The sequence below is a fragment of the Vigna unguiculata genome, chromosome 6, assembly GCF_037176805.1.
Source record: "Vigna unguiculata cultivar grain cowpea cultivar isolate G323 ecotype 2 chromosome 6, ASM3717680v1, whole genome shotgun sequence".
In the NCBI taxonomy this organism is placed as follows: domain Eukaryota; kingdom Viridiplantae; phylum Streptophyta; class Magnoliopsida; order Fabales; family Fabaceae; genus Vigna; species Vigna unguiculata.
The window spans coordinates 34,275,794-34,303,413 of record NC_140797.1 but is presented as its reverse complement, the minus strand read 5'-3'; the positions used below and the strand labels follow the sequence as shown (position 1 = coordinate 34,303,413).

The 27,620-nt window shown below is 27.9% G+C and overlaps 2 protein-coding genes across 6 annotated transcripts; both read right to left on the bottom strand.

Annotated features, from left to right (window-relative positions):
• Window positions 1–5,400: 5,400 nt before the first annotated feature.
• LOC114187728 (DEK domain-containing chromatin-associated protein 4-like) lies at window positions 5,401–12,731 on the bottom strand. Of its 5 annotated transcripts, none has more exons than XM_085674735.1 (13): window positions 12,579–12,731; window positions 11,750–11,883; window positions 10,389–11,635; window positions 10,262–10,295; window positions 9,566–9,645; window positions 9,288–9,347; window positions 8,914–9,024; window positions 8,746–8,826; window positions 8,544–8,624; window positions 7,479–7,920; window positions 7,156–7,262; window positions 6,156–6,186; window positions 5,401–5,895 (listed from the first exon to the last, which is right to left on the bottom strand). In XM_085674735.1, exons 3-13 carry the CDS (start codon window positions 11,541–11,543, stop codon window positions 5,735–5,737), a joined length of 2,343 nt encoding a protein of 780 aa, XP_085530861.1. In that variant the 5' UTR covers window positions 11,544–11,635; window positions 11,750–11,883; window positions 12,579–12,731; the 3' UTR covers window positions 5,401–5,734. The 5 variants fall into 5 exon arrangements, with proteins under 5 accessions (XP_085530861.1, XP_027931860.2, XP_085530864.1 ...); XM_028076059.2 differs by having other exon boundaries at window positions 11,787–11,883; XM_085674738.1 differs by having other exon boundaries at window positions 11,787–11,876; window positions 12,579–12,670.
• A 7,693-nt stretch (window positions 12,732–20,424) lies between these two features.
• Window positions 20,425–22,082, bottom strand: LOC114188837 (uncharacterized). The gene has a single exon (XM_028077494.2). It carries the CDS (start codon window positions 21,308–21,310, stop codon window positions 20,546–20,548), a length of 765 nt encoding a protein of 254 aa, XP_027933295.1. The 5' UTR covers window positions 21,311–22,082; the 3' UTR covers window positions 20,425–20,545.
• Window positions 22,083–27,620: the final 5,538 nt, after the last annotated feature.

The window sequence follows — 27,620 nt, the reverse complement described above, 5'->3', positions numbered from 1 at the left end:
TGTCATGTATTAGAATCAGTGTCACACACCAATTTCATTGCCGGTGTCACATATTAAGGTTAGTATCAGTGTCACATTGTTAAGACTTTGGCAAGTGTACCAAGTCGCGCAAGTAGTAATCGGTAGGATCGGGATATCGTTTCCCAAGAGACTCGTGTATACTAAATAATTGTGTAATTAGTGACTAATTTAAACTAATGAATAAATCCATATTTTGAGTTTCATTTAAGAAAGTAAATTTGTGCATAAAAAAAAATAAAAGGTGAACTTTGGCGGTTAAAACGCTAGACGATGGAAAAGATAAGAATTGATATCGAATGATATTGTTGGGGGTTAGATTTCACCGACCTCACTCCCATGCATATAAAAGAAAGCATACCCTTTCCATTAATATACTAATGTCAACCCACAAGTCTACTCAAACTCTAATCCCTTAATAGAATGAGCCTAGGTTTCCCTATTAAGAGTCAATCCCTTGAACTCTTAACAACAAACCTGCTTTATGAACTAGGGTTTAAGACAACCAATGGGTCAAGCTCCATTCCTAGACACAAGCTCCATTAGGCATCTTGTTTCATTTCTAGGTTTCAAAAGATATTTTCCAATACCCAATGAACCAAGTATCATGCAATGGGTGATCAAACCAAGCAAGCATTAAGCAAGGAAACAAGAATACTAGCATTTAATGGAATAGGCATATAATATATTCAAAGCATTTGCAAAATACAAGAGAGTTTAGTGGTTACATTTACCCCCAACAAAATGGGTTTAGCTCTCCATTGTCATGGAGAGCCCAAACTTACAAAATGGAAGAAGATGAAGATACAAGGAGGAGGAAGGGATAGTTCCCACAAGCCCTAGCACACCTCCAAGCTCCCAAAGAGTGAAAAATCACGTCCCAAACTGCCAAAGATCGTTTCCCCTCGAGAATCCAGAAGAAAAAGGTGAAATTTTGCCACATTAGCACAGGTGCCGCTCAACGTCGTCTCCGCACCGCTCAGCGTCCAAAAATGCGAGCCAATCAACGCTCAGCGCTGGATTTTGGCACTCAACGCCAAAAAATGCGAGAAGAATGGCGCTCAACCTTGATTTCTGGCGTTGAGCGCTGGAAATTGCGAGAGGAATGAGGCTCAACCTTGATTTCTGGCGCTCAGCCTTGAATTCTGCTATATTCAAATCTTCAATTTTGGCTTTTTTTCTTCTTTCTTCTCTGTTTGACAACTTCTTTGACTTGAGATAAAAGCTTCTTATCATTAAATTGGACACAAAAATGGGGATTAGTGGTATAATTAGATCTATGTAACCCATATTGTATTTATTCACAAAACAAAGTAAAAGTGATGATTAAGTAGGTAAAAAGTTCAAGAGGAGTTGATTTTGTTAGCAAAAGATAGCCTAGATAATGGTAAAAATCTACATTATCACACATGTCAGTATCTTATATTGAATTTAATCTCTATATTTATTATAAATTTTGCTAAGAGTAGTGGTTAAGGATAATTAATATGCATTGAATCCTACAAAAGTGCATAGTCAAGTGTGATATTAAACAAAATATTACCTAATAACAATTAATGCAATTTTATTTTATTTAAAGGACAAAAATGTCCATAAGTGTTATACAGTGTGTTTAATATTTTATTTAATGTTCACCAATAAAAATTAAAAAATAATAAAATAAATATATTTTAATGTTGCTAAAAATTAAATATAAGAAAGTTTAAATTAACAAAAAACTAGCAAAAAAAATAGTGTTGAACATCTAAAAAAATTACAAAAAAAAAACCTAAGTAGAGATCTTTTTTTTATTGCTTTTTAGTAAAGACCTTAACAATTCCAAAATCCTTGTTTTATATTAGAAAGTTACTGTTTAAAAATTTAAAAGGATATTTTGGTCTTTATAAAATATGTTATATGCATTTATACTATTTTAATTAATGTATTTAGTTATTACCGCTTTCAATCTAAAAATGATGAAATCAATGAATACTCATTAAGGAATAATTACTATGCATTAGTTTCATCATCTTTACATTGAAAGCTGAAATAATTAATTCTATTAATTAAAATAATATAGATACATATAACAGATTTTATAAATACAAAAATATCCTTTGAAATATTTAAGCAATAAAAATAAGTATTTTGGAAACTCAATTAAATCCCAAATTGATACTTTAATTACTTTTTTGTAAGTTTTTTAGATGTTTAACACTATTTTGTATTGATTTTTCTATTAATTTAAACTCTTTTTTTATTTTTAATTATATTTTTATTTTTAACAATATTAAAATATAGTTATTTTATTAATTAATTATTTTATAGCTTTTATCGGTGAATATTAAATAAAATATTAAAACATATGTACAATATTTATGGGTATTATTGTCTTTTAAATAAAATAAAATTCTATTAACTATTATTAGGGCATATTACATTGATTATGAACTTTTATAAAGTTAAAATACATATTAGTTATAAGGTACCGGTCAGTAATACACATTTATTATTGTGATTCAATTCAATTCACTTCCAATTTTTTGGTTAAAATAAAGCAATTATATCTCTTTTTAAATTGAGACCATTTTTGTTTTATAAATGTTAGATTGATATTTTTATTAAAACTAACATTTTTATTAAATATTTCTTTCATTATTTTTAAACAAACTCTAACTATACTATTATAATATAGTTATTATATTTATGTTTGATGTCTTTAGGGGCGACTCAACGGTTTGGAAGGCCTAAAGCAAACTTAAAAAATAAGACATTTTATTTAAAATTTATTTTTTGAGCTTTTTTTATACAAAATTATTTATTAAATTGTCGTAAATTATTTCATTTAACATTTATTTCTCAATAGATAATAGGACTAATCCGTTTAATCTTTCTTGAGACATTATTGGTTTTAAATAAATTTTTATTATCTTTAGCTTTGAGAAGCTACTTTTGGCTTAAACAACGTACAGTAGAATTGTTAACATTATTCTATAAATTATATATGCATTTGGAAAAGAATTTATTCTTTTTTTATAATTAAGAATGTCAATTGGCTTATCATCTTCCAAACCTATAATTTCCCTTGAGATATTTAATTCTGAAATTAAATCAAATACATCAATATCCAACAAATTATCATGTTTTAAAGATTTTTCAAGTTTTAAGCATTTTTTTTTTCAAAAATGAAATATCTACAATATAAAAACATTTGCTCTTTTTTGTTCATAGCTCCTTTTTGTCATGCAATTAAAGTCTCAATTCTTCTTTTCTTTTGAATTCTTGAATAGTCTGATTCAAATTTTCTAGTTGTCATATCTATATATTTTTATATAAAATAAAAAATGATAATATATAAAATATTACTAAAGATAAATATATAAAACGAATGAATTAAAACAATAAAATGTGGTTCTGGTTATCTAGAAAATAAACTCGATATCTTGAAGTCTCAAGTCTCTTATTTGTTCTTAAGTTTCAACTTTTTCACAAACTTGCAAAGTTGTTCATTTTAAAATCAATAATAAAAATAATTAAAAAAATATTATTTTTCTAAACTCGATAATAAGTCTTTTTTTCTTAAACTTGAATTATCTTTCTACATAAAACTCAATTTTGAATTATGCTTCAATTAATCTATTATCCACCGAATAACTAAAGCATAATCTAATTAATAGTTTTATAAACAAATTCAGTTTCTCCTTAAGATATATGCAAAAAAATAAAAATAAAACAAAACTCTGTAAATATAAAAGTACCGAAAAATAAAACTAGATAAAAGAAACACATTTCTAATTCTAATACAAATCCAAAACAAAATAAAAATAACAACACAAATAAAAAGAAAAAACATACTAACCAAAAATGAGGATGAAAAGATTGATACAGACGAGCAACATGTGATTCAAGAGATTTAAGGGATGTAATCTATCAATACTCTAGAAAAAAAGAATATTAGAAGAAACTAAAATAAGAAGAGGTAAAAGAAGTCATAAAGAGACAAAAGAAGAAATGGAATCAAGATTGATTATAAAAGAATAAGGATACCTAATCATTCTCTTTCTTGTAAACAAAATCATAATCTACTGAAAATATGTTTTAACTCATTAATTATTATTTTTACTACTAATAAAAATTAACATACACTAATAATAATTTAATTAAATTTTATTCCCAAACATAAACTTATAATTAATTTAATAGAGCTATATTATTAATAAAATGTTTTTTGATAGTCTTTTTATCTTAAACATAATTCTATAATTAGTTTAATAGAGGTATATTAATTAGTACTACAAAAATTTTTTAGGCCTTTTTTTCTTAAACATAATTTAATAAACTTATAATTAATTTAATAGAGCTATATTAGTAATAAAATATTTTTTAGAAGCCTTTTTTTATCTTAAACATAATTCTATAATTAGTTTAATAGAGGTATATTAATTAGTACTAAAAAAATTGAGTTTTTTTTTTCTTAAACATAATTTAATAAAGAAATATTAGTAATAATTTTTTTTTTTGAGACATTGTTGTCCTTGAGATCTAAAACGAGTGATTTACTCCCTTTACCCTTGAGTCAGTCATACATATCTCCAACATATAAAAAACACGATTAGAGTTAGTTTAAAATAATGTTAGACTTTGTTAAAAAAATAAGGTTAGAGTTTTTTAAAATTAGAAAAATAAAAATCTTCATTGTTTAATAGGGTTTGACTTGGTTATAGAAAAATAGGGTTAAAATTAATTTAAAATTAGAAGAAAAATTCTTCATTCTTTTCAAACAAATTTTAACCCTATTTTTTATATAAACAAAAAATCAAATATAAATCTAATAAGTATATTAAAATAATATAGTTAGAGTTGAATTAAAAATAATAACATAAATATTTAATATAAATGTGAATTTTAATAAAAATATCATTATAAAATTTATATAAAAAAATAGATTTGATTCTAATTTGGAAAGAAACAAAAATAATTCACTTAAAAAAGAAATGAGATTGAATTAAATAAAAATAACAAATATAAGCATTAAAAGATATAAGACACTTAAACATGACAGTAACTTTGACATGTGACATTATTATGTGATACAATGATAAGTTGACATGTGAATTTTTTTTTTTAAATTAAGTAAAAAAAATGAATAAACACCTAACGTACCTGTTAACATATTGTTAAACGTCCGACTAAATTGAAATAATTTAATAAAAATTGCAACCAAGTTAAAACGAAAAAAAAAATAAAATTAAACAAAGATAGCAAAAAAGAAAAACATGATCTGATACCTACGTACCCTATTTACATGTTCCTGTTTAAACCCTCGACTGAATTAAACTAATTCAACAAAAATAAAGACCACATTAGGATTTTAAAAGAACATTTTAAAAGCACACCAAAAAAGCTTTATCAACCAACTGTTGTTCTAGTTATGAACAACGTAAAATATTTTATTAAACTAGGTAGATTCTTGAGACTAGTGTAGCTTTGGTCAGTAGTATTATTCATTATAGTACAAATCCTACAGATTCTGTTTATGTATAAACAAGAAGGTGCACACTGGCAGCGCACTAGAAGCCTAAATTGACAAATACAAGTTTTATCTCTTCAAATTGGATGGATGGCTGGAATATGTTACAGCCACTTTCACTCAACAAGATGTACAAATGAAGCAACATAAATGGGTTATAGTATACATAGCTAAAACTATCACCAGGTAGTCAGGACTACTCATCAATCAAGCTTCAACCTTCTGGCCTGTAGACAGGGCTTCATCTTTTTCTGCATCCTCTTCTCCGTTTTCATCATCCGCTTCATCAGCTAGTTTTGTCAGCTCTTCCTGAATCATGAGCTTTATAGCTGCCTTTCTCGGGGCCAGATCCACATCAAATTGTTTGGCTGAAAAGTGAAAGCAATTTACTTAGGCACTTAATTTGAGTTATGATATAATGTTTCTCATTTTCATAGTGTCAAATTCTTATAAATAGGAGAGAGCTTTTAAGAATTTCAGGTTTGAGAGTACATGCCACTTGATGATTCAAAAACCAGATACAAAGGAAGAATTTCTTCTCAAAGGCCCAAAAGTAGCATTATCTTATAGTCGCAATTGAGAAAAAGTATAATACGTGTTAAAGGGAAAAGGTAAAAAGGATTAATACCAAGTTTCTTCAGAATGTCAGTAAATGTAGCCTGCAAAAGGGAAAACAAAAATCTCAATTTTAGAGAGAAATAAAGAGAATATTCAGCAGAAGGGACTAAAATACAGCACTGCCATTGTATTGTTCATGATTATACACTATCGTTTAATAGCAATACATGGTCTGCAAAAATGACAAAGAAATGCATTCTAGCAATAGCATCATAACTGCAACATTCAATATTACATCTAAGAATTCTTCAAATTCCACTTGCAATACAAAGGACATGGAATGCTGCCACATTCCGTGGCGTATAATGCACATTTTTAATCATCCATCTAGGCGACTCAGACAGATTATGCCAATCACAAATATCAATTACTGGGTCATGCCAAATCTATCCATAAATTGGAGGAAAAGGCAAAGATGTCGTAGCTTAGGATTTTTGTGAAGGTTTCAAGGAGGATTGACCGTATCTCATACAAGAAAGATACATTCTGAAGTAAAACAATAAGCCCAGACATAGTTTTGAAGTGGTTTATGTATGTATTTACAAACAAAAAAGCCTTTTCCAACTAGCTGGGGTCAGTTACATAGATCAAACAATTCTATTGTTGTATATATCATGTTTATAAAAAATCTATTGACTTCTAAGTCTTTCTTGATCATTTCACCTATAACCTTTCTTGATCCTCTACCCCTAACAATTTGGAAATCCCCCATCTAAGTCCTTCTTGACTCTCTTTATTGGAGCTTCTACAAGTCTTCTCCCCACATGCACAAAACTCCTAATGCAAGTTTCTACCATCTTTTCTACAATAGGTGCTAACCCAACCTTTTCTCCGCCACATTAATGTCCACCAACATTCTCATCTTTACTACATTTGAGTTTATTCTATTGCCAGCTTTGTCTGCCTGACATTCAATTTTATACAAGATTGCAGTTCCACTAGCTTTAGCCATGCATTATACATAAAAATTATAATCGCTGAACTTTTTGCAATTTATTTAAATATCTTACCGTATTGAAGTCAACTTCTTTAAGAATTTCACATATTGCATCATGTAACTGATTATCAGTGGGGCTCGATTTCTCCTTCTTCTTGCCTCTTCCTCTAGTAACCTTTTCTGCTTGATACAAAAGAAAGATGTTTTACAATGTAAATGGGATGAATATGATTACACCATCATCACCATTTTTTCAATTCACATTTGAACTAGTGGAAATGGAAAAATAAATAAATGAATTGACTAGAAATACCCAAGTAATAGTTAAAGCTAAAAAGTACTTTTTATTATATAACAAAAGGCATTCAAATCAGAACATTTTCAAATGATATCTACCACTTCTCTCTAGGGAGGAAGGCTTAGTGGGTGTTGATGTCTTCTGCTTTCCTCCTTTCTCATTTTTGTTCTTCCTTGAAATCTTAGGACTTTCATCACTATCCTCATCAGACTTTGAGAGGTTGGATGATGATTTCTTTGGAGTTCTTTTTTGGGGTGAGTGAGATTTGTTGGCAACTGGAATTTTCTCAATTTTACTTTTCTTAGCAGATTCTTTCTTGGCGGATGATGTTTTAGAAGGTTTTTTCTTTTCTTTCATATCTTCAGATTCACTCCCAGAATCACTTTTGTCTTCACTTTCAAATTTCTCTGATGTTTCATCTTCAGATTTGCCAGCAACACCATTTTCATTTTCTTCGTCATTTTCTTCATCTGACTCATCTTCTGTGTCAGTAGGACTCTTTCTCGGCACAGCTAAATAATCTTCATTTTTCCTCATACTCTGAAGAAGACATGACAAAAAGTTGATTAAACCAAATGTTGACACCATATTTTGAAAAAATATGGGATTAGATTAACATGAAATGCTATATAGTACAAAGTACTTACTGACACAAATCATACCAACAAAAAAAAGTACTAGTAACCACAGCACATCCCAACACAAACTAATTTTTGGAGGGCTATAATAGCAACACAGATTTGAACCTAAGCTAAGACCCGCGTAGTCAAGACTGCAATTATACTAATAATAGGATTGTATGATCTCACTACACCAGTGTTTACTGTCCGTGGAATTTGAGTAGAACCTTCAGATCCACTCATGTATAGGTTGGTACAAACCAAAAAAGAACTGTTTTTAGAGCTGTTATTTAGTGAATCAAACTAAACCCTACTGTCAAGGGATGAGAACAGCTTGTCATTCAATTGGTCAAGAACAATTCCATTGTAGTAAGAGTAGCAATGCAGAGTGCAAAACAAGCAAAAGGGAAATAAACATGTTAGTCCAAAGGAATGCAGCATTAGTATTAATTCCACTGAAAGACTTGACTTTGGAACACAAAATTATAGTTCATTGATCAAGTCACATTTCACATTTCTGCAGTAAACCGAGTGAGATATTACCTTGGCAGAACGTCTTGAAATTGTCCCAGATCCTGATGAACGCCGTTTTACAATACGCTTGCGCTTTTTTCCTTTACTGGGCTGATGATAAATAAATCATAAATAGTAGGAATAAATACTATGACCAGAACATGGTTGCCTAAGTAAAAAGAAATTACCACAACATAACAGTAAAAAAATTGATAAACAAAACAAAAAAAACCTTCTCCTTTTCGGCAAGCAACACAGTTGTAGTTGCATGAGGGGCAACTAAAAAGTCTATCAGCTTAGCAATGATATCTTCCTGCATCAGTAGAAATTTATAAGCAATGATAGGGCAGTGTCAAATGGTATTAGTAAAAAATGTATCAATAAGGCTTAGCAAACACACCTTCCTCATTGTTGCCCTGTTAACTGTTATGTCAAGAACATCACAGAATTCCAGTAACCTCTCCTTATTACACTTGTCAAGTTTTTCTTTTATTTTAATCATTTGCTTTTCCTGCATTAACAATTGTTGGACTTTAGAACCTTTGAAAGACAAAGAACTTCAAACAGAAAAGCATGAAATCAGTAAAAGTTACTGCGAACAAAACCTACAATTATAATATATATGCTACTGTTGCATGTTATGAGAACCAATTTTCATATTATAAAAAGTAATAATTACCTCATTGTCATGCCAAACAAAACCTACAATTATAATATACGGTACAGTTGCATGTTATGAGAACCAATTTTCATATTATGAAAAGTAATAATTACCTCATTGTCATGCCAAACAAAACCAGAAAACCTTGATATATTACTCTTGATCTGAATTGCCTGCAAAAGAGTAAAATACCAGAGTCATGTATAAAAACATTAGTGTAACTTTTTTTAACTCGGGTAAGTTTTGATTTTTTAACTTTCTGCAATCTACGCAACCACTATTCTATATCCTGAACTATAGATGTGACATAATACAAAAACATAATAGAAAATAAAAATAGAGGCGGTGTAACAACTGTAACAAAAAACACAGATAATTAATGAAGACATACCTTCCCTCTCCTTCCAAAGAGAATTGTATGGAGAAGTTTGAAGGTATCATCAGTCTTCCTTCTGGATAGCTTAAAGGCAACTAGTGCAGAAAATGCAAGAGCGATAAAGTTTTTAGCTGTTCTGAAGTAGTAAAAATATGCATGCACACTTCACAGCATAATGAATATAAAATCATGAATTGATAAACCCCCCAAGTTTCAGGTAACCTTTACTTATATATTCATAGCAAAAACCTTTTTCCCATTCTCTCGAGATTAAATATTCCATAGACCCAATAGTAAAATGACATTAAATGCAATGAATGAACTATAGTTAGCTAATAATCTCATTTGCCATTAACAATAAAGGATGGATCACAAAATCATCACAATCTGCATCAGGAAGGGCTTAATATTTAGACAGGGAGGGGAGTGGGGGAGGAACACAAATACTATAATTTCATTATCTTCAATCGACCATCACTACAAATGGCACATTATTTAACATAATTAGAAAAGTGTAATTAATATGTATCTGGACAATTTCTTGCCTGATAATATGTTAAATTCAAATCATAGACTCACATCAAGATTTCCTCATAAACCTAAAAAGAATGTGGACATATGCATTATAATTATTTATGTTGCCTTGAGTATATATAGAAGGGATTAAATGGTCATTATTGAAGAAGAATTGAAAAAATGAAAGCACCATACCATTTGGTATGTCTTTTAAAGGTGTGCCACGTCCCTGCAATTTGAAAGAGAAGCTGTAAACAAACTATGTTATAATAAATGCATAACTAAGGGTAAATATTTCAAATGTCAAACTGAAAACAAATACCTTTTCGATGCGAAATTCTTTGGTTGGATCTTTCTCAATTGATGTTACCAACCTCTCAACTACCTTCCTTTCTCGCACAGGGCGGTCAATAGTAGGAGTCCTTGGTTCTATTTTCTTCAATTCCTTTCTTTTTTCTTTATCTTTCTCCACATTGATCTTCCCTCTCCCTCGTTTTCTTGATCCTTTGTTAACCTTATTATTCTCTTCCTTCACTTCTTTTAACTTATCAATATTATCTTTATCTTTGTCTTCATCCGGGTCCTCTTTCATTGCCACTTCAATTTTCTCCTTTTCATCACCCTCCTCCTTCCCCTTAATGCCACCCTCTACTTCCATAGCATCTACTTCTGGTTTCTCAGTTTCCACTTCTTCATTTTTTTGTTTATCTTCCACTGTTTCTTTAACCCCAGTGTCTTCATCCATTTTATCATTCTCAGATATATGAAAATCTTTCTTATCCTCCTCTATTTCTTTCGATTTATCACCTTTTGTATCTTCTACTATATCTTTTACACCATCAACTTCCTTATCCTCCTTAACTTCTTCCACACCATTAACTGCCTTATCCTCCTTGACTTGTTTTACACCATCAACTTCCACACCATCCTTCACTCCTACATCATCAACTTCCTTATCCTCTTTTACTTCTCCTGCCCCGTCTTTTCCATCCTTGTATACTCCATCCACTCCATCTTCTTTCTTATACTCTTTCACGTCTTCCACTCCATCCTCTTTCTTATCCTCTTTTGCGTCTTCCACTCTACCTTCTTTCTTATCCTCTTTTGCTTCTTCCACTCCATCTTCTTTATTATCCTCTCTTGCCTCTTCCACTCCATCTTCTCTCTTATCCTCTTTTGCTCCATCCATTCCACCTTCTGTCTTATCATCTTTCGTTTCTTTCTTATCCTCTATAGCTTCTTCCACAACACCAACTTTCTTGTCCTCTTCTACCTTTTCCACATTATCAGCTTTCACATCTTCAATTTCTTTTACGATATTTTCTTTCAACTCTTTGATTCCATTGTTCGCCAATACTTTTCCTTCGTCAGCTTCCAAGTCCTTTTTCTCAGTACTTCTATCCAAAATTTTCTCCTTAGAGTTCTTTCCATTTGAATCAGTCTCCGAAAATTCATTCACCGGTTCTTCCTCGCCCATAGTGATCTTACTTACAGTATATATATACAAAATCACTATTTCCTAAGCACACTATGCTCTACACTCTGTTAAATTGCACAAACGAAGCCTACCTGGAGAATAGAAAAAAATCATTCAGTACCTGTATGACAAACACTCAAACAGCAAAGCATGAAAAATAAAGGATAAAAGGAAGACACAATGGAAGGGCATTCAATAAAGCATACATTTTTAAATCATAACTCATGGTTATTAATAACATACAAAGTTGGCACCATATCGCCGCGGTTGGCAGCTACAAAACAGTCATCCAGAGCAGTATTTTCTGTGGTTACTTGTGTGTTTCCTCTTGACCTATATTCTGACATTTTACAGATAATTAGCAATATGTCTTAAACTTTGAGTACTTTTAGAGTATTGAATGTGTAATTATGTACATAGTTTTGATAACATATCCTTATTAAATAAAAATAAAAATAAAAATACCAACAATCCCACAATAATGTTTCTAGAATTTGGCTGCTACGTGCTACTATCCAGCATTGATAACTAGGACTAAACCACAGTGGAGACAAATCTTGTTTTTCAATTGTAGCAGCAACAAGAATAGCAATAAATAAAAAAGAATGAGTATATATACCCAAAATAAATTAAGTTGTTGATGAACATAAGGTAAAAAATGCAATGCTCGACACTGCTCAGCAGGGAAGGAGTTAAAAGAAAGACTAACTTCTGAATATTCATTCTGCACCATTTCCAAAGAATAAAAAACCACATAAAAAAGGTAACCCAATTCATCCAACTCCCAAAAAAAATTACCTGAGCAAAGAAAAAACAAGATGGCAAACTTTAAAACCTCAATTTTGTTCTCAAGTACATCCAGTGATAACCTAGAATGTCAAGCTTAACCCAGATAATCAAATCAAAGAAAAAGTCCCAGCTTAGAGTACTTTTTTCAATCTAAAACCCTAGGAATTAACTCCAGAAAATACAGAGAAGAAAAATTTACAACATAAAACGGCGTTTAACAAGGAAATTGAAAGAGAAAAATCTTACACATTCATTTGGAAGAAAATGAAAGAGCATAACGCACTTTGTTTGCCATCTTCCCCTGTTTCTCTGCCACTCTCAGTAACAAGTATGTGCGTAAATGTAAGGTTATTTAGGAGAATTTTAAATCTCGGACTTCAAATCAGATTTTAAATGCGGTTAAAAATTGTCACGTAAGACGCTGAAATTCGGATCCAACGGCTCCCATGGGGTTTTCGTGGCGTACGTGCAAGATCAACGGTCGCAGTTTGAAGTTCCTTGTGTCGTGCATTGTCGTGTTGTGATTTTTAAATTGTTATTTTATCCAAAATTATTAACTATAACTTGTGGATTTTTGCATTATTTTTCAATGAATTGAAATATTGTGAATATTGTGCTTGTAATGAATGATAATTGAATGTGCCGACACAAGAACACTGCTCCTCAATTAATGCTGTGAAAGTTTAAAATTAAGAGGTTAAATTAGATGATAATTAAAAACTTAATGGTTTATAAATATAAGGTGAAATGGAAAGATGTTTTATTATTTGATAATTTCAAAATTGGTTACTGTACATATTTTAAAATAGTTTTTTTTATCTGTATGCATAATCAGAGCAGTGAAAGTATGTGTAGATGTGTGTTGTAATTTTGTATTAAGATTTACAATTTTAGTTCCACCTCTCCGCACAACTAACTATTCTAGTTAATAATTTATATACCTCTCCATACAAGTAACTATTCTAGTTAATAATAATATATATATATATATATATATATTCATATTCTATATTAAATATCCACTCTATAAAAGTTTTTATTACAAAATACACGTATAAATTCCAAAAAGTAGTAAAAATAAGAAGGTGAAAAAAAGTAGTGACCGGCGGCACAAAACCAAAAATGCTAATGCCCTTTTTAACTTTTTCTTTCATTCATTACGTATTTTATTCGATCCATGAAGGACTAAGTTTTAGAATCGATTTATTTTATAATTTTTTATCCTTTTGTAATTTTATTTTATTCTTACGATTTAGTTAATCTTTTATTTATTTTTTGTTATCCCTAATGGTAACGGAGAAGTTGAACTCAGAGCTTAGGAGCGGATCATAAGTGTGACAGGAAAGCCAACAATTTTTCATTTTATTTTGTTTTTTATATATTTTAAAAAAATATTTATATATTATTATTTTATTTATATTAATCTCAATGATTTTTTATTTACTTTCTATATATTTTAAAAAAATTATATATTATTACTTTATTTATATTCATCATTAATTTTTTATTATTTTTAAAATCAAATTGCACTACGACAAAATTGAGGAGTTAAGAAACATTTTAGACCGAACTATTTATTTTATTTGAGTAATTTTATTTTTTACCCTTTTTTTCAAAGCAATGTGTGGCTTTTCTACGCTCTAGGCATATATATCTATCTGTTAGAAATTATAAATTCATGCTCTAATCGTTGATCAAACTCTTCTTTGTGTAGATAGAGCTATTTATGCTTTGAAGTTGTGTAAGGAAATAGCAAGATTAGGAATCTACTCTAAGGTAAAGGAAGTTAATCATTTAGAAGTTATTATTTTTCTTAAAATATTGGGTCTTTGTAAGATTTAATTTGGAGTATTCATAATTTTATCTTTTTGTAAATATGTGAGAGGTGAAAAATTTATATTAAAAAAATTATGATAAAGAATAAAACAATCGATTCTTTTTTCAAAAGGAAGGCTTATGATGAAGATGAAAAAACTACATCTACGTTCTCTCAAATTGAGATACTTCATGAGAATCCAAAAATTGAAGAAAATGAAAAACAACTCTCTAAGGTTCCCAAAGTTACATATAATGAATTTGAAAATGTTTTAGAAGGTGATCCGGGGAAGTGTATTCAAATTTGGCAATACCCATCAAATCAAATTGATGAGGTACTAATGACTTATCTAAAATGGGGTTCATATCAAATGCATCTAGAAAATTATCTTTTCTTTGGTAAAGATGATCATCCAAGAAGATTTCACTACACATGATTTAGCTTACTTCCTTCATGTCATGATTAGCAGTGGCGGAGCATTAGTGTAGGAGGGAGGGGTGCCCCCCCCCCCCCCCCCCCCCAATGTTTTTTATTTTTTAAAAAATTATATATATTATTTTGAAATTTTTATAAATTTTGAAATTAAAATTATAGATAGTATATTTTAAAAATTGATGGAAATTAAATTGTCTCTTTTTATTTCTTTTATAAAATGCAATATTTAATGTTAATAAATAATAAAACATAAAATCAAATTTAATAAAAAAATAAAAATATTTAGGTTTAATTACTCTTTTGGTTTCTATTTTCGTCTAAAAAATATCAAATTTCGACTAAAAAATTGGAACTAAATTGAGACTAAAAAAACGGGGGGCCAACTTGACATTTTTAGAAACACTAACCAAAAGAGTAATTAAATATTGTATTCATCTCTTACCCTCATTTTTTTTTTGAAGAAGAAATGAAGTCAAACAGATAGTCATTATTTTTGCTCTCATTTCTCATTTGTTTCCTTCATTTCTTGAAGAAAAAAAATGTAAGTCTTTCTTGTTTGACTTGATGATGAAATATTAGTTTAATAATTATTAAAATTATTTTTTATCTCATGAGCCTTTTGTATACTTATTTTTTATGATTATAGAAGCAAAAAACAATGTATTATGTGTTTTTTTTAATCGATTTTTAATTGTGACTTGATTATAATATATTTTTCTTCTAATAATTATGTCTCTCAATCTTTTATTAGATTATGGTAAATTATTTTTTAATATATTAAAAAAGCAGTATATCGATGAACAATAAGATAATAGATTCGTTTTGTAAAAGTTATAAAAGGCTCATGAGATAAAAAAATTATATGTGAAAAATGAAAAGAAGATAAATTATACGTCTTCATTATTTTATAGAAGCGTAATTCTTTAAAGCGTTATACTAATGATCCAATCAAATGAGATCAAATCATTATATTACTTTGACCCCTCCAAAACTCTTAGTTAAGATCCGCCACTAATGGTTAGAGTATTTGCCATTAAAAGATGTTGCATATTGCTTATTGTGTTATCTTTTTAGTAAAAAACCAAGCGGACGGTCTGACTCAAATGTTTTCATTGTTACATGTAATTAAGTTTCTCTTTCCTTGAAAGAGATATTGCAACTAGCTTTCAGTTCTGATTCAATTATCGAAGATTTTAAGTCATTAAAAGAGCGTAAAGGAACACTGTAACTAAAGATAACTTTTTTTTAATATATTATTGTTGATGATAAACTTTATGTTACTCTTTCATATCTATTATTTTTATATTGTTTGGATTAGATTGTCATAAGTGTTTGTTTTGAATAGAGGAAATGATGTGATGTATTGAATTTTTTAATAAAAAAAATAATTTATATATAACAAATATAATTTGGCCTCTTAATTTTTTTTTTCAAGTTCCACCACCGTCAAAACCTCTCCTGTCTTTCCTTCCAACTTTATCACTAGGTCAATCTTATAATTCCTACATACAAAGTCACATACCCTTGTACTATATATGATTATAGTAATCACATACACAAATGTGAGTTATACTCATATTTATATATATATATATATATATATATATATATAATTATTTAATCAAACACGTTTACATGTAAAAACATAACTCACATGTTCTCACATAATTATTTACCTACCATGTGTTGTTGTGGTGTGATCTGCGATAAATATACTATGTACACTTACACTAACACTAACAAATATAAGCATAAGTACAATTTGTGGCAGAACTTGAACAAAAAAAATTAGAGGGGCCAAATTTTCTTTTATATATATAAATTATTTTTTCTAATTAAAAAAATTTTCATTTCCCGACATTATTTTCTCTATTCAAAACAATTAATTCAAAACATATGACAATAATATATATATATATATATATATATATATATATATATATATGAAATATATATGTATATATGAAATTGTAACATAAAGTTTATCATTAACAATAATCTATTAAAAAATAAATAAAAGTTGTCTTTAGTTAGAGTGCTCCTCTACGTTCTTTCAATAACTTAATCTTTAATAATTTAATCAAAACTAAAGTTTGTTGCAATATCCCTTTCAATATAGATGATCACAGTGCTTGCTAAAAATTCAGCCCCCATCTTATGTAGGAAAAAAAATAAAATTATGAATACCCCAAATTAAATCTCAAAACCAAGACTCAATATTTTAAGAAAATTAATAACTTCTAAATGATTAGTTTCCTTTACCTTAAATTATATTCTTAATATTGTTCTTCCCTTACCCAACTTCAAAGCCTAAAATAGTTCTATTTACACAAAAAAAAAGTTTGATAAATAATTAGAGCATAATTTTATAATCTCTAACAAATAGAGATATGTCTAGAGCATAGAAAAGTCACAACATGAATAGAACATATTACTTTGGAAAAAAATGGGTAAAAAATGAACTTACTCAAAAGAAAAAATTATTTGGTTCAAAATATTTCTTAACTCCTCAATCTTATGTGGTACAATTTGTTTTTGAAAATAATAAGAAATTGATGATGAAAATTGAAATAGAAAGAGGAAGAAAGTAGGAGATGAAGATATAAAAAAGAGATATCAAATAAAGAAGTAAAAAAAATAATATAGAAAATAAAATAAAAAAGTTGGGAGAGCCATGACTCTCCTGTAACCCCAATAGGTCTGTCTCCGAATACAAAAATAAGATTTGAAGGAGAATAAAAATGTTTAATTCAACTTATCTTCTGTAAATAACATCACCAATTTCTTCTTAACTAAAAAAAGCTACCTCAAACTCCAATCACATTTAAACACCACATTCTGTCAACAATACAATATGCATTTCAACATAACAACTTACATTAACTTCCACAAATCACATATCTAATTAGTTGCAATAACAACAACCTTCTCAAAATTACCACATACTAGTCTAAACTTGAAATTTTCTAAATATTAATCATACTCAAAACTCAAATATGTAACAAACTTTGTCATATCACAACTCATTTTAAAAAACTTACGTTAATACAATATGTAACATATCATCAAAATTTCAAAATAATCGAAATAAGAACAATTTATCGGTTCCCTTATTACCTATTTTTCAACTTCTCAAGAAAAAAGTCCAAAAATAAACTAAGTAGGGAAGTTTTGTGTCTTATTTCACAAACAAAATATATAATCAGAAACTTAAAGTTAGAACTGTCAAAATGGGTTGGAACCCGCGAGCCAACCCGGCTCACCATAGGTTTGGGCCGGGTTGGGTTGAAATTTTTTTACAAATTTCAATACGGGTTGATTTTTGACCGGCTCATTTAGAACCCGGCTCATCCGGGTTGAACCCGTGGTGAGTCGGGTTGGCTCACCAACCCGTAGATAAAAGGGTCACACAAGTGTTTTTATTTTTTTTATTAAGTTGAACTTTACATTTAGGTCATATTAAGTTGTTTTTTTATCCATCACATAAATAATTTGTATTTCTTTTATTTTGGTTTGTATTTGGATTGTATTAAAGTTTATTTAGATTTTAATTAGAATTACAATTTAGTTTTGACTGAAAAAAAATAATATTTTTTAATTAAATGAACCCGTGAGCCAACTCGTTTAACCCGTCAACCCGTAGTGGGCCGGACCGGGTTCGAATTTTTTTGGCTGAGCCGGGTTGGATTGATTCACTAAATCATCAATCCGTGGTGGGTCGAGCCAGGTCGGACCGAGTTACCCGTTTTGACAGCTCTACTTAAAGTAGCTCACATTTAATATTGGAGCCTTACAATTTATACATGCAAATGGTTTCAAAATTAAAAAAAAAGAAATCAAAATAATTTAGAGATAAAAAAGTTTATAAAAGTACTTAAATTTATAAAATAAATGACTAAATAATTATAATTTTAATTTATATAAAAACTTAACATTTTAAACTTTATTATTTGATAGTCATTTTTACTAAACAACTGTTCTTCAATCATCCTCATGAAATGTTTGATTTGCGTCTATCTTATAAACATGTTATTGCCTCTCTTCGTATATATTGATCTATAATATGATATTTCCTTTGTGAAAAATAATGTTATGAGTCACATTCTTGTATTCCCTAAAATTATGTAGTATAACTTTGTATCATCCAAATGATTGGTCTTGAATTTCGAAACAATTGATTCTTTACACATATAAAAGTAGTGTTCGTGCACTTGTCAATAACTACCTTAAACAGCTTAACACTTTTATCTCAAAAGATAGTATAAGTAATCCATAACATACTTTTATAAATAAGTAACGTTAGTCCTTAACATAAGTTAGAATTGATCATGCATATGCTCTTCCAAACATGTTTTTGATACATAAAAACTTTTATATCAGAAAAATATATGAATATTTTTAAATCAGTTTTAATCAAATACATAAAATTTAATTATTAACAGAAACCATAATTATCAGAATTCATAATTTTGCCATTATATTTTCTTTTTCTCTTATCCAATGCTCACTTTGAAATAATTTGATTCTTTGTTGGTAATAAAGATTAAAATCTATTTTGCTACATATGTCTACTTTTTAAAAAATAAAATTTAATTTTAATGTTAATATATAATAATATAAAGAGATATTATCTTTTATGTCTATATTTCGTTATTTCAATTTTACTCTTAATTATTATTTTATAAATAATTTATCTATATAATCGTTATTTTAAAAACTTATTTTATGTATATATTTTATTTTTTTAATTTTACATTTAAAAACTATTTTAAAGATTAATTATATATTATTTATTAATTTTAAAAATTTAACACAAATTAAAAAAATATAAACACACGTTGCCTGTATTTTCGCTAAAGTTTTAATAATTTAAATAAGACATGCTTACCCATATGTCTATAATTAACTTTATTTTATTCTTGTGATACTGTTTAACAATTTCTAATAAAGAAAATTATACTATTATATAATAAGATATAATTTTACATAAATGTATTTTACATGTTTTAATTAGATAACTTTGTCTTTTAATTAAATTAAGACAAATTTATTATTGAATGAAATAAATAACTATATAATTTCCTTATTCAAAAACTAATGATGTATTTTTTTTATTTAACATATAACTCATAAATTTTAATTAAAAAATAACTAGGTAATTTCCTAATTATACCATTAAAAAAATGTTTTATTAACAACAAACTTTAATAAACAAAAGTTATTAATAATTATAGTAACCAATTTAGATGTCAATTTATAAAATAAAAAATTATTGATTATTAAAATAATCACATATATTATGAATAAAAAATTATAATTTATCTCTAAATTAATTTCTAAAAGTTAGCTATCAAGGTTTTAGATATCAAAGAAGATTGATCACTAAACATTAGCTCTCAATATTTTTGTTATTAAAAAAAATAGTTTTTAAATTAGTTTCTAATTGGTTAATGACCAATTTAATAATAAATTATAAATTTTTATTCATAACATAAATTATTTTAATAATTAATAATCTTTTATTTTATAAATTATTATATAAATTGATTACTATAATAATTAACAATTTTTAATCACTACACTTCCCTAGACATATTTTTTAGTGGATCCTTATATAAGAAATAAATTTATTTACTTTTTATATTTTAAAATTATAAAAATAATTGTTTTCGATAATCAGTAAACTAAAATTATAAAATATTTTCTAAATTCAATTTAATGAAAATGCTAACATTTTAAGATTTTTTGCATTTGAGTCCTTTATTTGATTATTTAGTTTTACTATATTTTTGTGTATACTATTTAACTATTTAACTGTATTGCCACCACAAGCAAGGCCAATGAATCAAAATGCTAAGTTTATTAGTGAGAACAAAATCCTCCTCAACATCAACAAGAAAAAGAGTTAAAATACTTAGATCAAAATCACCAACAACACATTCATCTTCAAAACATGGCAATTTCAATCTGAAATCTGCATCCCCATGGAAATATCAATCTCAATCAAGTTTTCATCCTCATTCATGTCATTGAATTCTGCTAAGAGCTCCATCAGGCCTTGCTGCTTGAAAATGGAATCTGCCAAGTTGGATTGCAACTTTTGCTTAGGATCTTCATCAAACTCAGGAAAGTGTGGAAGATTGATTTCAATCAGGCTATCTTCTTCATCCTCACCCTCATAATCATCATCAGAAGCCAAGCTATCAGAAATATCCTCATTTTTATTTCCTTTCTGATGCCTCTCAAAACTTTCCTCCAATATTGAGCCATCACTGCTTTCACTATCTGATGGAAGAGAATAATCTGACACCAAATCATCTTGTAGCCTATGCTCTTCAATATTCAGCTCAAAAGTTCCATCCATGACAGAGAAGTTGCTGCTTTCACAATCTGATGGAAATAAATAATCTGAATGTGCTGCAGATTCACCATCCTCATGATTCTCTGCAGTTTCACTTTGTTGGTTAACCTCACTATGAGTAACATCCTGCAAAAGGTGTAGCCCATTTTGGACAAGATTTTCTTCTTTGTCCCTTTTTTTCCTTATCAGTGTGACAAGAAAGTACATGGTGGATAATAGGGCAATTGGTATTGTGAGAAGATTAGGGAAGGATTTAGAAGCTGAAAAGAAAAAATATGATGTGACCAGAACAAGAACCATGGTGACAGATTGGAAAGTGACCAAGTTGGAACAGATTTGATGCTTATATGCTTTATCCATGATCATTGACTCAGAATACACTCAATGCTTCAAAGCCAAAGTCTTGAAGCTGCTTCAAAAAAGGTGCAAATTTTGATGAAGCAAGATGCTTAGATCTGAGGGAAAAGCTGCAGGAAAATACCTCAAATTTTGTTCAATCTGAAGTTTTTCCCTTTTAACACTACAGATTGTGACATTGCAAGTCAGAAAATTTTTCACAAACTAAAAGGGTGTCTTGTAGAATTAGCAAAAGGTTACCAAAATGTCAAAAGGGTAGCAATGGAGGGAAATTTTTACCTCATCAATGTGACAAAGAAACTCATATATATCATAAACTTCAGCTCCAAACCAAACCAAAGTGTTTTTCTAACACACCATACCTGAGATGGGTGAGATTTGGCACTATCAGTGTTGAAAGCTCAATCTGGTTACACCACTGAGCAATCTTATCTGCAACTGCAATACCCAACTGCTGTTACTGCTATTATTTTCTGACCAGACCATAATCTGTGATCATTATTATCCTCTATTGATTCTCTTGGAGGTAGCAAAGGTGTTTGTTGAAAACCAACATTTACAAAACTCAATGTCTTGAAGTTGCTGAATGCATGTGCCAAACATGTCTGATCCTCCACATGGCACTGTATCAGACCCTTCTAAACAAATCTCAGTGAGGTAAATCAGTAGTTTGGTTTTCTCTAAGCCAAACATAAGCACTTTACAAGAATGTCATAATGCCAAAATTGGCAACAATAAAATTCTCAAAAAGAACACCTTTTTTCTTCCTCCTTTCCAAAGGCGTGCAAATTGGAGCATTTTTTCCTGGAATCAAGCACAAGTTGAGCACTTTTATGACTTTTTATTTTTTCCGACAAGGTGTCAACTAATACATAATAAATACCCTTAAAATCCAGCAAAACCTTTTGTAATAATTAAGAACAGTCAACAACTTTGCTCACGCTACCTTTTGAGGATTGAAAGGTTTTAAATGAATAATTATAAGTCTTGCAATATTTCTTTACAATTACTCTTATTTGTTGAATTTAGAATAACTTGTATATGCCTTTTTTATAATCTCTTCAATTAGTTTTTGGTTTTCTAATTTTAAAATAATTTTTTTAATATTGTAATTAAAAAAGTTATTTTTACCGATGTTTAAAATCCTCACATATTTTACTAACACAACTTATTATAAGTATACAAAACTTAAAGGTAATAAAGTAAGTCATATTTATGGTTTGTCTGCGAATCTATTAAAATTTTCTAATTGAGTTAGAGTTCTCGATTTCATGGTTTATCCACTGACAGGTTCATCCACTGTCATTTTTTTTAAAATTAAAATAAAAATTAATTTAAAAGGTCGGTTGAATTAATTTCGATTAAAGATCGATCGAATCAATTCCGGTCAAAGATTGAATTGAGTCGATAAGAATATAATATCAATATCTATTAGACCTAATAGTTAGATATGTTAAATAAATCTTATTAAATTTAATATCATTAAGAAAATGGATTAAATCTTAATTTTAATCTAATTTAAATAATCGGATTGAAAAGAAATTCAAATTTAATTGTTCTGGTTAAACTGGACGTGGATTTTAATCCATCCATTTTCTTTGATCTAGATTGGATATTGAAAAATCCAATCTATGTCCACCCTTATTCATTTCATACTTCTATTTTCAAATATTTTTAAGCATAGAAATTAAAACTGATAAAATAATTTTAAATTTAGAGAAAAAGAATAAACCTAACTTAAACTAAAGGATTAAAAAAAAATGTTAAAAATTAAAGTCCGAAGTGATGATGACCCATGTTCTATTGTGAACATGTGATGCAGGTTTGAATTAAGGTCCATTCTGGAAGAGACAGATCTCTTACTGATAGCGTGTCTGGTAGTCTCCATTAAAAGTTACTTCACCTACATGTGCCCAAAAAACTCCATTATTTGTTGCTTCAAAAAATGTAGACAAAAGGTCAATACCACGGATGTAAATGTAACAAAAGAAATTAATAAGATGATTTAAAAATTCATAGTTTAGCTGATGACTATTTTCTTTTTCATTTTATTGTGCAAGTAGTATTAAGTAGTGTCTTTACTAACCGTGTGTTTAAATGGAAATGAGAGCAAGCAACAAAAGATTTGAGAAACAATTCTTTTACTACTCTCAAGATATTTATTTGTATAAGTTATCATATTAGAATTGTGAAAAGTGAAAAGTTACTATTATCTTTCATTTTTTATATTAATAATAGGGTTAAATATGTTTTTGGTCCCTTAACTTTTGGTAAATTTTGGAATTAGTCTATTTCGAAACTTTGAACCAATTTAGTCCTTCATCTTTCGAAATATGTGAATTTAGTCCTTTTAATCAAATTTTGTGAAGTTTATTTGATATTTCAAGCACGTTTCATACTAGTATTTGACTTAATATTAAATAAAAAATGTGTCAAACAATATAAACAACTCAAATACAATCCTAAAATGTGTATGAAACATTAAATAAACCTAACAAAATTGGATTAAAAGGACTAAATTCACGTATTTCGAAAGATGAAGGACTAAATTGGTCCAAAGTTTCAAAATGGACTAATTCCAAAATATACTGAAAGTTAAGGGACTAAAAACATATTTAACCCTTAATAATATAATATAATATAATATGTTGTTAATGTTTTTATTTATATGTTTAATCTTAAATTTTTTCTATGAAATTTTGAAGAAAATATTGAAAGTGATATGTAACATCTTTTTAAGATGCCACATGTAGTTTTTTTTTTCAAATTTCCAAAACAAATGTATGATACCATTTATAAAATAAGAACTTCATAAATACTTTTTCACAAACCACGTGATTCATTGAAATCAAACTTTATTTATCAAAATAAAGCACTGTTAAAATTCATACAACACTGTTTTAGCATAAGTCATTAAATAAACTTATTACAAATTATTGTAAAAGAGAATCAACTTCCAAAATATCCAACTATTATATTGAAATCCAAAGCAATTTCAAAATGCTTTAGGTAAAACTCCCAAGTCCTTCCCACGAGCTCTTCGCAGCTATGCATCTTCACTAGCATCTGCATCAACATCAACTCCCATATAATACAAGTTATATGATTATCGCAGGTGGAAACCACAATCACAAACACGCAAGGGTAAACTAACCATGTACACAACACATAACAATATATATACAACACATAACTCACCTAGCATTACCGCGATATAAGCATAAACTCATCCAAGATATCATCTATCACATTCTCCCAACCATAACATACAATCATCCACATGTTACCACCAAGTAATATCAATGGTATCACATTCTCTCATAACCAACTACTCTATCTTTCCTATGCAACGACGCCTCTTGGAAAAGTCTTTTCCCCTACTTTCCATAGACTTACAAGCAAATACTCCACCCGCTCAATAGACCTTGAGTAAGACAATCTTGCTAAGCTTATTCCAAAGTCTTATGGCGGAACAAAACATTTTTAGCCTAACTCAACAAAGTCCTTTAGGTAAAAGAAGAATGAGTCAAAGCATGCTAGCCAATTGAAAACTTTAACCCAATTGTGAACAAAATAACGGGTTTATAAAATAAAATAAAAATTAAAAATTAGAAAATTAGAAAGTTCAAAAATTAAAAAAATTAGGAAACTAGAAAGTTTTAAAACTATAATTTGAAATCGTAAATTATAAATATATAAATTTATAAATTTATAAATCTATAAGATTATAAATTGTAAAATTGTAACATTATAAAATAACATGTGACCAAAACTAGGTAGGATGACATTATAAAATAATAGTTACACCTCCCAACATAAACCCAATTGAAAAGTATAATTTTGTAAGTACTCAATATACCTTAAAAATTTAAGGGTTAAATATGTTCTTAGTCCCTAAATTTGGATATGAATTGAAATTCGTCCATATTTTAAATTTTAATACATTTTAGTTCTCAAACTTTAAAATGAATTAATATAGTCTTTTTAACTCAACAACATTAATTTTTTTACGTGTTAAACAATGTTCTAGGTTGTTATTTGAGCTTAAGTGTGTCAATGGTGTAAGCAACTTAAACGTCAACATGGAACAATATTTAACGTGTAAAAAGAGTTAACGTTGTTAGATTAAAGAACTATGTATCCATTCATTTTTAAAGTTTGAGACAAGATGAATTCTAATTTTGTTTATAAGTTTATGGACTAAAAACATATTTAATCCAAAATTCAGTAAGAACTTGATTAAAACTTTCCAAAATTACCATGGACTTAATTCTTTTTTAATAAATTATAAGTTTAAAAATTATAGTTATAAATTTATACAAAATTAAATTGAATTAAGTTAAAAGAAATTACATTTATTCAAAAGGTTTAAATACGCTTTTGGTCCCCATTTTTGTCACCAAATCTTAAATTGGTCTTCCAATTTTTTTTTTCTCAATTAAGTTCCAATTTTTGAAAAATTGACGTGATTTTGTCCTTTTCGATAATATTGTACCAACGATGTTAAATATATGTCACACCTCACTTTGCGTTTTTTTTTTGTTTTTTTGTTTTTTTTAATTTGTGCATGTGTCAAGTAAACATTATGTCACGTGACACTAACAATGTCAAGTGTCAGTGTCAGTGCCATTTGTTATTGTCTTATATTCAATCAAGTTCCTATATTTATTATTTTGATTCAATTCAATTCCATTTTTTTTAAGGAGCTATTTATCCCTCGTCAAACTGGGACCAAATTTAATTTTTATATAAATGTCATATGATATTTTTTATTAAAATTTACATTGTTGTTAAATATTTTTTAACAAAATTATTTTTAAACTAACCCTAACATTTGTATAAAAATTATTAAATGTTATACAAGCAATTTATTTTAATAAATTTACATACAATTATTTGAAATTTAAAATCAAATAAACAAAGCATTAAAGCATGATGTAATAAAAATATCAATATAAATTTAAAATTAAAAAAAAAAAATTAAAGTTCAACTTAAAATCTAAATTTAAATAAATTTAATCTTATTAAAAATACTTTTATTAACATGTGTGTATACCTTGTTTAGCTTTTTTTTTTATAACTAGCTATGTTCGTCAATAATAAGTAGGACAACAAAAAAACCATTACGAGAAATTATATGCAGTAAAATTCAAATATAAATCTAATAATTATATAATAATAATAATAATATAGTTAAAGTTAATTTAAAAATAATTTCAGAAATATTTAATAACAATATCAATTTTAATAAAAATATTTATATAAAAATTAAATTTGGTTTCAATTTAGAGAGGGATAAAATTGCGGTAAAGACCTTTAAAATGATATTTTATAATTGTTAGTGTCTTTAAAATAGTTAAATTCAATTATTTTAATATTAAAACTCTAAAATATAAATCGAAATTTTATAAACGAGTTTTATTACTTTAAAGCACATTATCTTTTCATAAACCTCTTTCTTAGAGTTCTATGCCTTCTCTTTCTCACTCTTTGTTCATCGGTTTGAAGATATGAGAATTTTGGAGTGATCTTCCTAGTGGGTTCTTCAAATCTAAGTAAGTTGATTTTGTACTATTTTTCTTAGTCCAATTGTTTTTTCCTTTGCATGTAAGCTTCCTTTAACTACATGTGTCCTTTGACTCATCTATATGGTCTTTGATGATCAACAATCATAATAAATGTAGTTCTTTTGATGTTTCTATGTGTAGATATACAATCCTATGGAACTAAAGACATTTTGGTGTCTTAGAGCATTTTTGAGTTGTCTTATAAATGAGGGAAACAAGAGTCAATCTACAAGATGAAGATGCATATACAATTGTCTAGTTCTTACACTGTAATTCTTTGTGTATAAAACCTTTTTGAAAGACTTTGAGTCTTTTTAGTTTGCTTATAGTTCCCTTGCATAAGTTGGTATAATTATTTTTGTTTTGAATAACTATAATATCATACTCTAATTTATGGATTATATGTTTTGAATTATTTTATTAGTATTTTGTTATTAAAATAAGATGTTATATTTTTTATTAAAATCAGGAACTAAATTGAATCAAAATATTAAATACAAATATTTAATTAAATATAAAATAATAATATTTAATGTTGACAATGTCAGGTGACAATACCAATAAACACGATATTAATTTAACATGTAAATAATTAAAATAAATAAAATAAATATTAAAGGAACTAACAAGTACCATATATCTTAAATCGTAGGTAAAGTACTAACAGAAATAATAAAATAACATCGATTTAAAAAAAAAATATAAATAAAAGAAAACAATTTAAGATTCGGTAATGAAAATTGAGACAAAAA

Coding starts and splice junctions, on each gene's coding strand:
- LOC114187728 (XM_085674735.1), bottom strand. CDS start 11,543: ATGGGCGAGGAAGAACCGGTGAATGAATTTTCGGAGACTGATTCAAAT. Junction 8,827..8,913: donor ACAGGGCAACAATGAGGAAG/GTGTGTTTGCTA, acceptor CTACTGATGCAG/GAAGATATCATTGCTAAGCT. Junction 8,625..8,745: donor TGCTTGCCGAAAAGGAGAAG/GTTTTTTTTGTT, acceptor ATTTATCATCAG/CCCAGTAAAGGAAAAAAGCG.
- LOC114188837 (XM_028077494.2), bottom strand. CDS start 21,310: ATGATCATGGATAAAGCATATAAGCATCAAATCTGTTCCAACTTGGTC.